At 23.1% G+C, this 17294-nt stretch overlaps 1 protein-coding gene across 1 annotated transcript in view; it reads right to left on the bottom strand.

Moving 5' to 3' along the window:
* Nucleotides 1–4658: 4658 nt before the first annotated feature.
* Nucleotides 4659–17294, bottom strand: part of LOC129611803 (opioid-binding protein/cell adhesion molecule homolog) — a 59833-nt gene continuing 47197 nt past the window's right edge. The window contains exons 6-9 of the mRNA XM_055525151.1: nucleotides 14665–14786; nucleotides 11699–11879; nucleotides 7496–7669; nucleotides 4659–6922 (exon numbers count right to left, since the gene is read on the bottom strand). Of these exons, the coding sequence (XP_055381126.1) occupies nucleotides 6713–6922; nucleotides 7496–7669; nucleotides 11699–11879; nucleotides 14665–14786 (687 nt within the window). The 3' untranslated portion in view covers nucleotides 4659–6712. The remainder of the gene's footprint in view (nucleotides 6923–7495; nucleotides 7670–11698; nucleotides 11880–14664; nucleotides 14787–17294) is intronic.

Here is a 17294-nt window from a genome sequence, read left to right as displayed (position 1 = left end):
GTTTTAAATATTATACATAATTAATTCAGCTCCGCCTTTTTTATTTCGTTTCTCATTTTTTTTGTTTTCTCTATTTTTCTTATGTATTTTTATTATATATATTTATTTATTTTTTTTTTTTTTTTGTTATCTACTGATGAAATATTTTACACTAATTAGGTACATTCATACAAAAACATAAAGAAACAAAAATTGTTATGTTCATTTTGCATTGGATTTTTGAATGAATATTTGAAAATAATAGGTGAATAGAAAATGTAATATTAATTTTTTTGAACTCGATTTTTTTTTGTTTCAAAAGGGATTTGAGGTAAAACAAAAGAAAAAAATGAAGCTGTTAACAAATATTTTAATTTTCCTTCCGCAATTCAATTGCTTTAAAAAAAAATAAAATGAAGTTTCATGTTAATAAATTTAAAGGATTTTTTTTTGTAATTTTTCATATTTTTTGATTTTGCTTTTATTTTGATTTTTCTAATTTAAAATTAATCATAATAACTAATGTGTGATTATGCTGATAAAATATTTAAATAAAATCTATTGAAAATTTATAAAAAAAAATTTTTTTATTAAAGTATTTATATTTTAATAGTTTTGCAATTAATTTCGTACTGTAAAGGTTATTGAACCAAAAAAACACACCATTTAAAAAAAATTTAATGCATTTGATTAATGACCCAATTTAGTATTAATATTGTATAGAAGAAAAACATAGAACCAAATTCTTATTTCACATTAAATTTGGGTCGCTGAACTTATGAACACTTTACAAATGTGAATTAAGTGTTCAATATACAAAATTATAATATTGTTGGATTTAAATTAAAAATTGTTTATGATTGAGAATAAAAATAATATCAAGCTTAAAATTTGCGTATAGCTTGTAAAAATATTTTTTAAGAAAACTCGATCAATATTAACCACAATTCGGTTTATCCTAATTAGCTTTCTTAAAATATTTTTGTCATAAATGTACTGGGCAAACAATCAATTTCGAAACTGGGAATTAAAATCTCTAAATCTAGGAGACATACACGATCGATTGCAATAATAAAAATAATTTTTTTTTGATTGTATGGATGCCGTTCTGCTTCGGAGCGCCTTATTTAGTAATAATAAACATGTAATTAAAATGTTTGCTACATTCTATAATACAAAAAAATTCAAGTATATTACAAATGTGATGGAAGTATGTGTGGCAAACTGTCCTGTCGAATGTTCGTGGAATAGTAGCTGCAGTTGCCTTTCCGACAATTGAAAACTTTTAAAAATAAAATTTAATGATAAACTGGGGCTCATTGCCTACTCATGTAAATTAAATTGCAATTTTTGATATGAAAACAAAAATTTTGAATATCTGTCCAATGGAGCTGTTATTGCTATCAGGGAAAAAATTATCAAAAAAGAAGTTTATTTAAATATTATTGTTTAAACATAGCTATCTTTTTCTGAAATAAAATTCAACATTGTATAAAATAAATTTGTAATATTTTTATTATAAATCAAAACATAAAATTATTATAATATTTTATTTATTTTTTATTCATGTTATTAATAGTATTATATTGAACTCCGCCGAAATTTAATGATTTATTGACACGAACTTCATTTTATTTATATTACAAAATTCGAAAAACTGTTATACAAAAACAAAACACTTAATGATAATCCTTTTCTTTTTTATGAAAATATTTAAATTTAGAATAAATATTTTCAAAATATAAAATATAAAAAATATTTTATTGTTATATACTTAATAAATAAATAAAATGAATATAAAAAAAATCATTTTTTTTTCGCTTTATTTACATGCAGGAATTACAATTTTTATATTTAATTTTTCTTGTTTTTTTTTTCTATTTCCTATATTTAAATACATACATCGTAGATATTATGTATAATGAATAATTATATTTTTATTATTTGTTTTATTATATTATATAAATAATAATATATATGTACATATACAATTATTATTAATAATATAGAGTTTGTTGTCTGTAAATAAAATATTAAATAAAAAATTCGAGTAATAATTTTAGAAATTTTCATTATTATTTTTTTACCAATACAATAGCACATACTTTAAAATTAATGCAAATTTGCTATAATAAGAATGTATGATGGATGTATGTATGTATGTGTGATAATAACCTGAAAATTATATTAATATATTTCAATAATATCAATAGATTATGAATTTATACAAATATATATGTTTATTCAATATTGTATAATTTCAATATAGATAATGTTATATAATAATTATATTGAAATTTTAATGTTCTAACGCGTGATCACAACATTAGATTAAGAGTGTATTTACAATTTAAAGGAAATTTTTTATATAGATTTAAACTAGGTATTATTCTTTTTCTTTTTGCATATAAAAATCAGGATTCAGTGCAATTTCAAGTATAAGAGAAATTAAAAATTTTTCTTTGATTTTGTAAATTGAATAATAAATATATATAAGAATTTCAATCAATTGAACCATAATTTTTGGCCCATAATATTCATGAGTTTTGAATTTCTGAAAATATAATTTTCAAAAGCTATTTCACTATTTTATTAACATTCATAGTTCATAGTGAAGAACTCAAATTAATAAGAAAATAAAATTATACGAGTATAGGAATATTTAAAGTACTCATAACAGTAGCATAACAGTATGAGTTTCATAAACAAATATTTTACTCATAATTAAAATTTCATCCATACTCATCGTAAATCTCTTCATATATATGAGAACAGGAGAATCTAAATTGAGAGTAGTATAGGAATAAATTATATCTGAAATTTTTGTATTGTATTTGTATACCAGAATCAAATTTATAATAAAAATTTCACTGAAATTTTCTGTAACTTTCATGACTTTCAATAATTTTTGTTTGTTTTTCTTTTCCTTTGCTATATATTGGTTTATTCTATCCAATAAATTGTGAAAATTATACTAGAAATTCTATAAAATAAAATCGAAAATTAAAAACTATTCAAACTTTTCTCGAAAATATTTATATGAGAAAAAATCTATTCGAAAATTTTATTGATGAAGAAATTCGAAGAAAGTTAAAATATTATACTTATTGTTTTAATTATAAATAAATTTAGGAATTTATATTTATAAAATGGTAATAGGGTATAATATTATGATTTTTATTAATATTATTATAAATGAAATTTTTCTCATAATAGCTAAGAGTGTTATGGAAACATAATAAATTTTGGAATATAATTAAATTAAAATTAATTTTATATAGATTTTCAAGTAGGTTTCTTAGGAGAACAAAAAAATATTTTACTTTCTCTTATGATCTAGTACGTATTTTTGATTATATGCGAATTTCTTTTATTAACACTTAAAATAAATAAATAAACATTATTATAAGAAGGAAATAATTGGTGCCTTAAGGTTTGGTATGCTCGTGTAGTTGTAGGTGACGAAAAGCAAAGGTGTTTTTATAGAATTTTCATATTTTTTGAATGAAAAACTAAGGTGATGAGAGTAGTATGATTGATTCTTTGAAAAAAAAAAATTAATAGTGTACCGGATCTATGTAAGTTTTAGTAAAACTTGAATTGTGCTGATTTCTGAAATTAATAATATTGCATTGCAATGCAATTGATAATATTTTATTCGACTATATTTTGATAAATTAAAATAAAATTGCGACATTGCTGTAGAATATTCATTTGCCTGAAACAGGCCTGGTGCTGACTTGTTCGGCGCCCTTTTCCCCTCCGCCAATACAGTATCAAAGCAATGAACAATATTCAATAAATATTGTACATTGCATATAATAAACCACTTTCTTACATTAATAAACAATTAAGGCCTGGAATTAAACTTTCAGCTTATTGTTATTGAAATATTTTGTATATATATAGAACGTGTTATCAAATTAATTACGCTGTAAATGGAAAGAAAAATTTTTTGGAAAATACGTAATGGAATAAATTAGAAAAAATTTTTTATTTCGTAATGCGCCCCTGTTTTCCAACGTCCATTGCAATTGCTAACTTTGCATATATGTAAAATCCGGCATTGGCCTTCCCAAAAATTTTATGTTCAATTACGAAATTACACAATTTTGAGCGAAAAATATTGGGATTTGTTTTTGGTGGGTAAGTGTTTGGAAAAAAAAATATTCCCAATTTGTCTTAAATTTTATCTTGTTTAAAACAATTTATGAGAATGTTTTTCGTTTTTGTGAACTTTTGTTTTTCTTTATAAAAATATTTCGGGCAGTGCTCTTAACATGTTCAAAGATATCAATTATTTTTCGTGTTACATCTAAGATAAAATGAATAGTGATATGAAGACGCAAGATTCAAAGAATAGAAATTGGTGAAATTTTAAAAATTGCTTCAACGAAATTTCTAATGAAAATTTTTATGAAAATTTAAATAAGAAAATGCTTTTAAACCTACTTGACTTCGAAAATTATTTTTTTTTTTAAACTAAATACCTACATAATTTTTATTATATTTAAAACTATTGCTATTTCATGATTTTAATTTTATAATTTACAATTTAACAACATAATTATTTAATTGTTAATTTTTTTTTTTTATTTTTTTTTTTCGATTTTTCTTATTCTCTACTATCTCTATAATTATCCATTTATTTTCAAAAAAAAAAAAATATTTTTTAATTTTACTTTATAATTAATTTCACTTAATAAATTATATTTTTTTTTTTTTTGTTTTTATAATACAATATCGTTTTAATGCTTGAAATTTTTTGTTTTCAAAGAGTTTGGATTTTATTTAATTTGATTGTAAATTTAACAATTCGCTACACAACTTTGTAAATCTAGTGAAAGTGGATATTAAATATGAGTGTTTCAAATAATGTTTTCAATTCAATGACACGACGAAGAATGTGAAATGAATTAAATTTTAACGAAAATCTATTACTAACGGTATAAATATTGGAAGCTAGATTTTCAAATTTAGTTCATTCCTTTAATTACTCGTTCAAGTGCGTAAAAATTTTTTTTATAACACACTTTTTCTAAGAGAAGAATATTGTTTTCGTGCTCTCTGTTTTTTGGAGTGAAAATTAGAAAAATTTTACTTTTACTGTTAATGAGTTGAGTGGTTAATAAATTTGTTGCATGTGGACCGGAATTAAATCAATTCAAGATTTCGGAATTTCGTAGAATTGTGAAACAAACTACAATAAATAATTTTAATAAAAATTAATTGATTTGAATGAAATTTTTGAAATTATGGCTCTGAACTTAATATATTCTCCAAGTCGAAAAGAGTTTTCAAAGATGACTTCTTGAAATTCATTTGAAATCACGTAATGTTTTTGACAAAAAACAATGATTCAAGTGACATTATATATTTTAGAGAGATTCAATTTAATGGCGAACAATGTCATGATTACTTTCGTTACTTATAATTTTTATTAGAATCTAATTTTTGGCAGTAGAATGTAAATGCATAATATAACACGCCTTTTTTTCTTAAAGCCGTGTGAATTTTAAAATTACCGAAATAATTTGCTGTAAAATTAGGTTAATTTTTATTATATTTGACTTTGATCCATGACACTTTTAATTATTATTGTTGTAATAATTTTTGGTAATGATAACAATTCGAATTCTTATTATTGCTACTGTATTCCAATAAATGGTGTTGATTTAAATTTTTTAAAAGATGTAAAAGCAAATTATTTAATTTGGACTCACACAGAATGTTGTGCTTAAATCGTAATCTCGAACTTCACCAGAATTTTAATTTTGTTTGGATTTCATTCACCCGTACTTAAGTTCATTTACGTTTGACTCAAGAGAAGACACTCATTTTCTTATAGATTCACTCAGTTGGTAAATTTACAAAGTAAATTAAATTCTCCGACTTTTGTTTTACTTTTGATTTATTCTTTTTTTTTTTTAAACTAGACAATTTTCTTCGTAATTTTTTTATGTTTTTTTTGTTTTCATTGTTTTGTTATTTTAATATCCTTCAAGAAATTTGTTTATTCTAAATATTTTTAATTTAAATTTCATTTAACCTAATTTTTAATTTAAATTTATCTTTTGTATAATATTTTTTTTTTTTGTAAAATTTTTTTTTAATTTTTTCTTTTTTTGGGTTTTCTTTATTTATAAAAAAGAGTGTTGGTTTAAATTTTTTTTCTTTCCAAATTTTTTTTTTTTTTAAAGTTAATTTTTTGTCGTTTTTTTACTTTTTTGTGTTTTTTTTCTTTTTGGTTAGATTTTCTAAAAAATACATAAAAATAAATTACAATATTTTTTTAAATTCTTAATTTATTTTATATAATAAAAAAATATTAATAATTGTACATAACTAAAGAGAAAATATTTTAATTTATTCTTAATTTTTTATAATTAATTTTTTTTTTTTAACTTTTCCTCAAGTTTTTGGGATTTACAGTGTAATTTTTTCAAAACTAATTTGAAATTTTCTTCTTACATATTCTCTCTCAGTTTCTCTCAATCTGTCTCTATTCGCTTCGCCTTTTTATTTTTAAACTTAATTTTTTAAATTAATTAAAAAATATCAATACATATTATAATTAATTTATATATGTATATATATATATATATATTATATATAGGGACATATATACGTATATGTATAGAATTTTTATGTGTATTAATTATTATAAATATTTTAATTATTTAAATTTAATATAATGTATTATATATATATAGTAATTAAATTATAAGAAAAATTATCCAACATAAAAATCACGAATTTTAATAAATCTTAAACATAATGTAAAACTAATTAATAAAATTATTAAAAGACTGTCAATTGTTTTCGTTCTATTGAGAATATGTAAAGTTTCAGAACCACTGCCACGTGACGTTGAACTGGCAACAACCATTGTATCATCGGCATGATAATCGCGTGCCAAAACAAATTGAAAAATATCACTGACCTGTTGAAGAGATAATGTGAAATGAAAATGAGAAAAGAGAAATAAAATTATGAGGAAATAAAAATTTTTTTGAAAGTAAAATAGACCTTATTTTTGTGTATATTTATGATACATTTGTATTAGTGTTTATGGATACTTGAATGAATGTAGATAATAAAATTAAATGGAAAAATCTAGTTATTAAAGTTGATTTATAATTAATTAAAAAACTAGCTATATATGTACATCATATATATAAGAGGAAAATTTTATTTTTGAAAAATTCATAATTTTGATTTCCTTTTGGCAAATAAGGATGTTATGAATGTGAATGAAGGTTCGTTTATTTCTTTTGAATTTCGATTGAATAAAATATTGTGTGTTTATAAAATATATGCAAGTGTATATGTATGTAACTTCATCAGAAATATTATTATTTCCATTCAAGGAATTGAAAGTTTTGTTCAAATTTTTCGTAGAAAATAGATAATTTTATAAAATGAATATTTTTTTTGGAATTATTTCAATCCCATTGCTTTTAGTATGAATTTTTTTAGTTACAGAAATTAAGTAAATTTTGTAATATAATTTTACCTCATTCCAACCATATCGATTTTTAGCTTGAACAATTGCTTCATAAACTGAACCCGGATGTAAATTTCTTATTGTATATGACATTATATGTGTTAATGGTTCAGCACTTGAACGATGTTCTGGTCTTAAAATAACATCATGCCATCTTCCTGGTTGTTGGAATGTTTCATTCATCTATGAAAATAAAAGAAAAATAATAATTAATAATTATTTGAGAAATAATGTTAGAGAGGATTAATTGAAGAAAATTAATAATATTAAAGAGACAACGCATTTAAATACTAAATTAGAAAAAGACACACATTCTTCACTTCTTAAATTTTTCAATTTTTAAAAATGAGCTTTAATTGGGCTACTAAATATGCTCTCATTTTAATTCCAAAATTAGAGCATATTTAAGGATTTTTTATAATTCTGTTGTTCTAAACGACTTTTGTTTTACTTTGTCTGAGTATATTAGATGTTTGAATTTTATTATTGAATCATAATGTAAATTACCGTAATGAAATATTATTTATTCTAGTAATTTATTATATAAAAATTAGATCATTTTCTGAGGGAATTATTTAAAAAAAAAATAATTTATTGAGATTAAATCAAACGAGATCCTTTATTATGTTTAATTTAAAATCAGATCATTTTAATATTTATCCTTAAATCTATATACACACACAATGTATGCATACATGGTTTCGAAAAGACATAAATGTGTATTAACTTAAGAAACGACAGACTGAAATAAGTTTGTGTACTAAAAGAAAAGAGGTAATTGGAATACCGCATCATTTTAAATATGAAGAGAAAAACAGGTTTGTTTTTGCTTTTGTTAAATAAAACGGTTTCAATCAAATAAGAGCCTAATCAAAAAAAATACCTCAGGTAAATACACATACGTATGTACATATGAATTTTTGAGTAAATATTTAATTATGGTTTTCTTTCGTTAACAAAATATTATTCCAACAATTTTATACAAATACAGAATAAAGCACATAAATACAAGGTGTAAGCATGAAAAACGTGCCTAACAGGAGTTTATACGAAAATTGCATTAAGCAAGTCATACAATACTGAAGAATGTGTTATGTAACAAAAATTCAATATGAAAAATTTTTCCGTAAAAGAAGAAGGATTTTGGTTCAAAATAATTGCAATTTAAAAATTTATTTTCAAAAACTGGTTTTGTAAGTGCATTTCAAATCTGCACCTGTTCTTTAGAAGCCCGTTCTTTTACTAGTATTTGAGTTTAGGGTCTAAAATAGTGACAAGATTTTACTGCATTTAATTCTTGATTCTTGCAAATTATGAATGTTTTACAACATTTACACATTGGCCTTACACAATTTCCATACGGTCTAACTTTTACACATAGCGTGAGTACGCGTAGCAGTAATTGATTTTTAAAGACACACTCTGTATCATATATGCCTCTAAAGAAATCATTGGGCTTAACGACATCAAAAGAAATTTCTTTAAGATTTTTGTTTTATAAAGAATTTTATAACATTTTATAATACGAGTTTATAGTGAGTACGAGTAAATAAATGCCGCAGCTAAGACTATTAAAAAAATATAGTAACTGTTATAAAAAAAATGAATAGAAAAAAACAAGGATAAATAAAGAGGAAAAAAAACTTTTTAAAGTTTTTAAAAGTGCAACTTTTAAATTTTTCTAAATAAAGAAGATTTTTTCGTAAAGATATCAAAATGAATGAAAAAACAAATATCCTTTTTTTTATTTACCTCATACTCATACACTAGATATTTTACTTAAAAGTGACGTTATTTATTTAAGAAAAAAAAAAAAACAAAAAAAAATCTTGGTTAAAGTTTGGATTTTATAATTTTTTTTTTAATATTTCATATGGGGCTCTTCTATACATCTGGATCTTCAAAGAGCATTATTTGAGTACAATAAAAGAATGAAAAAAAAGAAAACAATTCATAAAATCATTCAATCTTTTATCTATAAATAACAAGGAATAACTATATAAAAGGATAATAAAAGAAAATATAAATATTGAATGTGTATTTAATAAATAATGCAACATATGTGCATTCAAAACCCCTATATTATACACGTACAGGAATAATATGAACATTATTTTTTATTTATAATAATAAAGAAGTGAAAAGAAGTGCTCGACAAGTGTGTTACATGGCTGTTAATGTTGTTAAATTCAAATTATTTAGAATTCGTACTTATGAGCCAGGTTATAGGCACCAAATATGGAAGAATTTTAACTGACGAAAACGGAATCATTTAAATGAGCTCAATGAAATCATGAACAACACCAGATTCGCAAAGAGGTAAAAGGAAATTCTAAAATTTCTAAATTGGAATTACAAAAATCATTACTTTCTTAATTTTGATAATCAGATTTTGCCTAAAAATTATATTTGTTAGGAATTGAATTAGACTAAGCTGTACATTGCCTATAACTTGGCAATAAAATTTGAATACTGATTAATTTCACTGTTAGTTGTCTTACATATTGGTGGTTATATCCCCCCGGTTAATTTTTGCGTTAATTATCTTTATTTAAATTTTTACAGTTCAGTTTAACAATTGCATCATTAAGAATAAAGTATTGCATGAAAAAACCATGAATTGCAATGGAACCTATGAATTAAATACTCTTGCAAGAATTGTTTCTTTTTCCAATACTTTACTGCCATGTCTACAGAAAAATTCTGTATTTATTTGTTTATCACAAGATGGCAATCCATTTGTTTTAAGATCTATAAATATTTGAAATTAAAATAAAAGAATGTAGTTTTTGTATTTGCCTTTGAATGAAAAAGTAATTTGAATTTTTTACGTGTGCTATGAATTATTGTAAACATTAACGATTCTTTTCTTTTTGCAGAAGTAAATTTTTACATTTGAATCTATAGCATTTACATAAACTTACACATTTGATTATTATCGCATATAATTGCAATAAAAAACTTAACATTACCATGAAAAAGTTAAAAGAGCTTAAACTTTTAAAAGTTTTACACTCGTTATAAACAGCTTGTAGACAATAAAATGCATTTGAATTTGAATTTTGAAATTTTTTGCATAATTCTAATTTTGATTTTGAATTTTTCAGAAATCATAGAATTTATGAAAAAGGGAGCAAAAAATATAAGAAAACTGCAAAAAAAATGAAATTAAAGCTTCTAGATGACCAAAAATTTTGTATTTTCAATATTTCTAAAATGCATTAAATTTTCTTAATTCTATTCCTGCTAACCACCCTTTAAAACCATTTGCATTGAGAACCTCTTTCAATAGTCTAATTTGCTATTGGATAATATTCCATAAAAAAATTAATTCTATTCAATATTGCATAATTTTAGGGACAATCTTTTTTGTATTGCCTACAGTAACCTATATTTTAATTTCCCATATTAACAAATAAAAGTAATTTAAAATAATTCATTGTTGTCCTAACAATTATCGCCGTACACTATAAATAGACCAGGGATAAAGATTCTAATTATTGAAATACATTTATAAAAGTCATATAATTTGGACTTCTATAATCTTGTGCTTAATAAAACATCCAATATATTTTTAATTATTGTCATTCTTTCTCAATTCTTCTAACATAATTGATTATGTAGGAAAATGACAATATTTGGCAAACTTGTAAAGTATTCATTTATATTGTACATGCTGTTTTCAAACAATTTCACAGATATTGTTAAACTTCAAATTAAACTTTATCGTAAAAGTTAAACCTTAATAGAAAACTTTTACAAAATCTTCCAAATTTTACTTGAAATTCAAATTGCTTGACTATTGTTACAGCAATAACGAAAAAATAAATAAAAATCAATTCATTTATAATGGTAATTGTAGCCACAGTAAGTTAAAGAAATCTAATATTCAAAAGGTCATCGTTGTTTTACCTTCATCTCATATTACTTATATAAAAATGTCTTAATTTCCTGCAATTTCCTTTTCTACTTTGGTTTTCCTTATACATAAGTTGTTTCTTGTATATTAGGAAATATTTTTATATCGTCTATAGTTGTTTTTCTACCCTCTAGAAATCTTGTAATATTTCTGAAGATTTCTGTATATAAATAATTTTCGTGTTATTTCTTCTTCTGCATTTGACAAGAACGTAGGGATTAAAACAAAAACTAACGCAAAAATAAACAAAAAAAAAACAAAATTTTCGTAGTAAAAAAGTCAATAAATCTTACCAAAAGTCTCCTGTAAAGTAAACGAACTTCTTCTAGTGGTGGATAGCTGTCAACTTTCCAGGTTAAATTATAACTATCTGGAGATCGACCCCATTTTGGTGAATGAAATTCTGCAGCACCAGGACGACCAGATAATTCCATATATTTACGAGATCTGCCAAGTGTATTATCAGCAACACAACTATAAAGAAAAAAAGGCAAGAAAATGGCATAAATATAAAAACAAAACCTTCTAAAACAGAAAAGTAAACAAAATAAAATTTTATATAAGGAAAAGGATAACCCGAACAGGCGGAATAATAGCAAAAAAAAACAACAATAAAAAATAATAAAATGTTGTATTTTTAGTGAATAAAATTTTTATTTCTGTAAGTTATTTTGGTAAATTTCACATTTAGTTTTTGGATATCTTTATGTTACCATTTATGTATCTTTTGGTTACCATTTTTATTTCATATTGTTCGCTATTTTTGTATTCTGCATTCTATTTTCTCAAAAGACAAGGGTCATTTTCAAAATTATTAATGATGATTAATTGTTTTGAGGTAAAAGAGTAAATACTTTGTTTTTATAAATTTTTATGAAAGTTATAAGAGAGAAAAAACAAAAGCTATTTATACAATAAACATTATAAAAATGGAAAAGTTAAGCGTTTCTAAATACTTTTCAAAAAAATTCTTTATAAAGGGTATTTTGCGGTAAAATAAGATTTAGTTTATGGGATTAGTATTATTAAATTCATGATTACTGATTGTAGTTTGTTTTTCATTAATTCTGAAAATTTTATGCAAGGAAAGCCGCAGTATTTAAGCAACTTCACTCATTTATTCATCATAACCGCCAGTGATTGTTACTAAATGGCAGAATCTTCGATGCATACAAAGAAAATAAAATAAAACGAAATTTATCGGGAAATGGAGTAAAATTCCTGCGAAATAAATTGATATCAACATTTAACTGATCTACACACATATATATTATGTTCATATACATAGCCTAAACGATCTTCATATACAATCATATTTCAGAAATTCTAATATTTTGTAATTAAAATTGATTTTTACCTCTTCTAAACAAATGAACGAAATTTATTGAGAATAATGGCCAGAATGTGCAGATATAATTTTATTTTGTATCTGTGCAAACCAAATTAATTCATAATTGATCCTTTCATAAAAACTAAATCAAAAAATTTGTTCAATTTTCTCAATTTGCTTCTATTTTTTTAGCTATAAAATCTATGTGAGCTTCAAATTGTTAAAAATTGCCATATTTCTTTGCATAGGCTATTAAAATTGTGGTTGGATTTTACACAAAAAATTTAATTTTAATGAAAAATCTTCAAAAAAAAGCAAAAAAAAAAATTGCAAATTTATCTTTTTTGTTTGTTCATCAAAAAAAAAAAAATCCTAAATCGATGACTTCATATTATTATTAAAACCAATCACTTACCCATCAACTGCAAAAGTATAGAAAAAAGTTTGTTATCAAAATTCATTCAAAAACATCAAAAACAAGAAAGTAACTTTTTTTTTTCTCATCAAAATAACTACCTTTTTGGTATAATCAAAAGAGAAAAAAAAAATGGAAGGAACTTAGGTTCTCCTTTTTACATAATATTAGTTTTACTGAATCTCTATGTTTTTTTCACAAGAGTACATAAATCAGAACGTATATACATTATATACATATTGTATATCTTTTATATAGTGCACGTATCCATAGTTTTATAACAGTATTAAATTTATATCCTTGATGATATAAGTGAATAATCACTGTATCACACAAACTAATTCCATTTCTCACTCTCACTCTCTCTCTTTCTCTGTCGGTAACAGGGATGGATGATGTTTTCATAATATCAAGTACGCATACAAGAAGAGAATATAAAATTGTAATTGAAAGAGCAGAGGAACGTTTTTTCTAAGGAACAAAAGATATTGCTGTTGACAAAGTGTGAAGAAAACTTTGAAACTTAGATATTGAATTCCAAATTTTCGAATGCGTCCCAAATTCTCGAATATGTTTCAAATCAAAACAGAAGCTTTAACCCTAATTGTATCTGTCATTATCAATTTCAACTCATTAATTACTGTAAAAAGCAAAATATTTTAAAATAAATTGAATAAGCATTCAGGTTTCAAGAAACAAATCAAAATAACACATTTAAAATAAAATTAAGCTGAAACCTTTGACTTGATTACCAATAATTCCTATTAAATTTTCATGTAATTTAGTTTAAGCAATTGAAAATTCGAATTTCTAATAGTGTTATTACAAATCATCAAACTATACTTAGGCACTTTCGTATTAAATTACGGAGTACTCAAGCTGTACTAGTAGGTTTAGGTATTTACTAAACCATTTACAATTACTCAATTTTGTTTTAAACCGACTTGATATAAAATTTTTTAATAAATCTCGAAAATGTGACAATTGCTTTCGAAATTAGAAAAATTTCTCCGTCTTGTTATCTTTGATATTAAATTTTAACATTCATCCCTGACAAGAATTTTATTTTTTTTTTCAAAAGAAATTTTTTATTATAGATTTCGTTCTTTTTTTTCTGTGACCCTAGAATAAAAAAAAAATTATGACGGTATAGATGTAGATATTGTAAGCTCCACACACATAAGATACATAGGTAATATGGACCTATTCATACATAGATACCTGGTATGCAAAAACCAAAAATTAATTTATTACCTTTATTTTAAGGACACAACATTCAACACAATTAAAAATCATACTATTTGTACATAGATAAATCTATACAAAAACTGACATTATACAATATAGGTTAAAAGTAAATAAGTCCTTATATGTAAATATAATAGGTAGATAGTTGTTTTTTTATGCGTGTACATATTATATATTTATATTTGGATAAGATTTAGGATCTGAACTATAAATACGAAGGCAAAAGGAAAAAAAAAATATAAAAAAAATATAATGAAAATTATTACCTGTAGTTACCGAAGTCATCCTGTTGGACATGTCGTATATTTAATGTATGTCGATTTCCTCTTGATGACATGGACCTCCTATCTGTTGGTTGTAACGGAAATGAATTTTGGTACCAAGAAACCTGAAAAAAAGGAATTAAAAAAATATAAAATTTTTAGTTAAAAAAAATTTCTATTTTAGCAGTGCACACACATATATATAACATTATTATTACTATAGTGAGTTTACGTAATTTAAACGAATGGCCCAAAATAAACACAGTTGGGAGGATGCGTTCTTAATACACGTGAACAGTTTATTTAAAAACTGAAAATTCAATGTTTTCAAAAATTTATTTGAAAAAAAAATCTTTTCCTTTATTTATTAAGATAAAGATTTCCTTATATATACTATTGAATAAAATTCAAAAATGAATTGTACAAAATGAACAGGAAATATTTAAATGACACTTGGAGGGATTCAGTCCTTTAATTACAATATATGTAAGAGTAAAACATAATTAAGAAGGCTGGATAGTACAATTGAAATTCTTTTAAAACACATTTTTATTTACAATAAATCTAAATCGTGCCAATCCAATCGGGATATCAAAAAGATATTACACACTCCGCGATCACAAAAATTTTCGTTTTAAATAAGTAACAAATCATAAACCTCATATTATTTTAAGCGATACTTTGATTCAGCAAATCTTCTAAGGATTGTTTCGAAAAGGTCGTATTTTTGGTGGTATTATACGCTAGTTTATTGTGGTATATTTGATATAAGCCAGAGTCTTATAACGTTTTATTCACAATATTTAATTCTGTATATAAAATAAATTTTAAAATTTCTTTTAGAACCATCACATTAAATTTGGAATTGTCCCATCACCGTTTTCATTAATTTTTTATCACAGACAAATATTTCTTCTTGCGACACTTTCTTCAACCTTATAACTGAAATAGTATAAGCATTGATACGCTAAACAATATACTGTAATTAAAACAAATCATATATATAGGATGAGCAGAATTATGTATTTGATTTTTTAGATTTTTAAGACATTAATTTCAATATATTCTAGTTAGGATTTACTATATTTTATTACTATCGTTTAGTCTAAAAATACAAAGTAAAAATATAATAATGCTAGGAGGCAAAACATTAAACAGAGCCTAACATTTTAGTTATACATTCATGCCATATAGCTAAAAATATTATCCCATTTTATAGCTCTATAGGGTAGTTATGTATAGTTAAATAAAAACAAAAAAATTAGATCTATTTAGGGACAGATTTATATAGCATTAAAGATCTTATGAGGTGATAATAAATCATAAACAACACAACAGGATCAAAATCAAAATAAAACAAAGAAAAACAAAAAATAAAAATATTACTATTGTTATACATTTTTCTTATTTATAATGATTTTATTATTATACAAGATGAGGTGGGTACGTATATGAGTGAAAAAGGAGGACATTTTTATAATTTTATTTTATCATTTTTATATATTGTGGCAATGACATTTTTATATATACATACACTTATATACATTATAAGTGTTATATGCATGTACAAACAAACATACGCATAATGAAATGAATTAACTTATGTTATATAAGACAATATTAAATATTAACGGTGATGAGAATTACTGTTTACAACAAAAAAATAAAAATGAAAATTATATATTTTATGTATGTATGTGAATGTTATGTACTACTTGTGTAATCAAAGATAAATAAATCTGAACTTAAGAGTAACAAAAAAAGAAAACCAATAATAATATTGTTCATATTATATGTATGTCATACATATAGAATAATATTTATGTAACCAAACATATATTATAATAGCAAACACAACAAAATAATAATAAAACCAAAAAAAAAAAAAGAAAAAATTAAAAAGGAAAATAAATATGGTAGCTTTGATAATCCACTGAGAAGAATTAATGTTTATGGGAATTCATTTTTATATTTAAGTCAAACCACAAGGATCAAGAAAAAGAAAACCAACACAACAGTATAAGGACATATTTAATGATTAACAAAAATATAAAATTCAAAAGAAATCAGAACCTACATTTTCTATATACACACGTATATTACTTATATTCCACTCATATATACATGTGTGATATTATATAATACATATTAACATATTATACCGCACATGTATTTAATCGATAGTCAGTTTGTTATACTATTATTATAAAAAGTATACATGTATGTATGTATGTATATACTTAAGTAGTATTATGTTGAATAATAGAGGAATATATGAAAGGATATTACTTTTATATACTCGAGCTATGGTACAAGGTTATATTTTATTTATTTATAAAAATGTGATGTCTTTAAGAGGATTATGAATGAAAAATATGTAAAGAGCTTGGTATAGATTTTCATTAAAATAATGATTTTAAGTTACAGATTTTTTTTTTTGTTTTTGATATTCTTAAAGCTTTAAAAATATTATAATATGCCTATGATAATTCGAATTCTTTAATAATTTTTGTTATTTTAAAAAATTGATTATTTAAATTTATATTTAATATTAAAAATATTTGGAATAATTGAAAAGCAGGCTTAATATTTCATACAGAATTTTGTACAAGTCATTACGCTCTCTGATTAAA

Source organism: Condylostylus longicornis, unplaced genomic scaffold, assembly GCF_029603195.1.
Source record: "Condylostylus longicornis isolate FDR11 unplaced genomic scaffold, ASM2960319v2 ptg000055l, whole genome shotgun sequence".
Taxonomy (NCBI): Eukaryota; Metazoa; Arthropoda; class Insecta; order Diptera; family Dolichopodidae; genus Condylostylus; species Condylostylus longicornis.
Note: the sequence above shows the minus strand (reverse complement) of the source record. Positions and strands in the feature narration are given on the sequence as shown.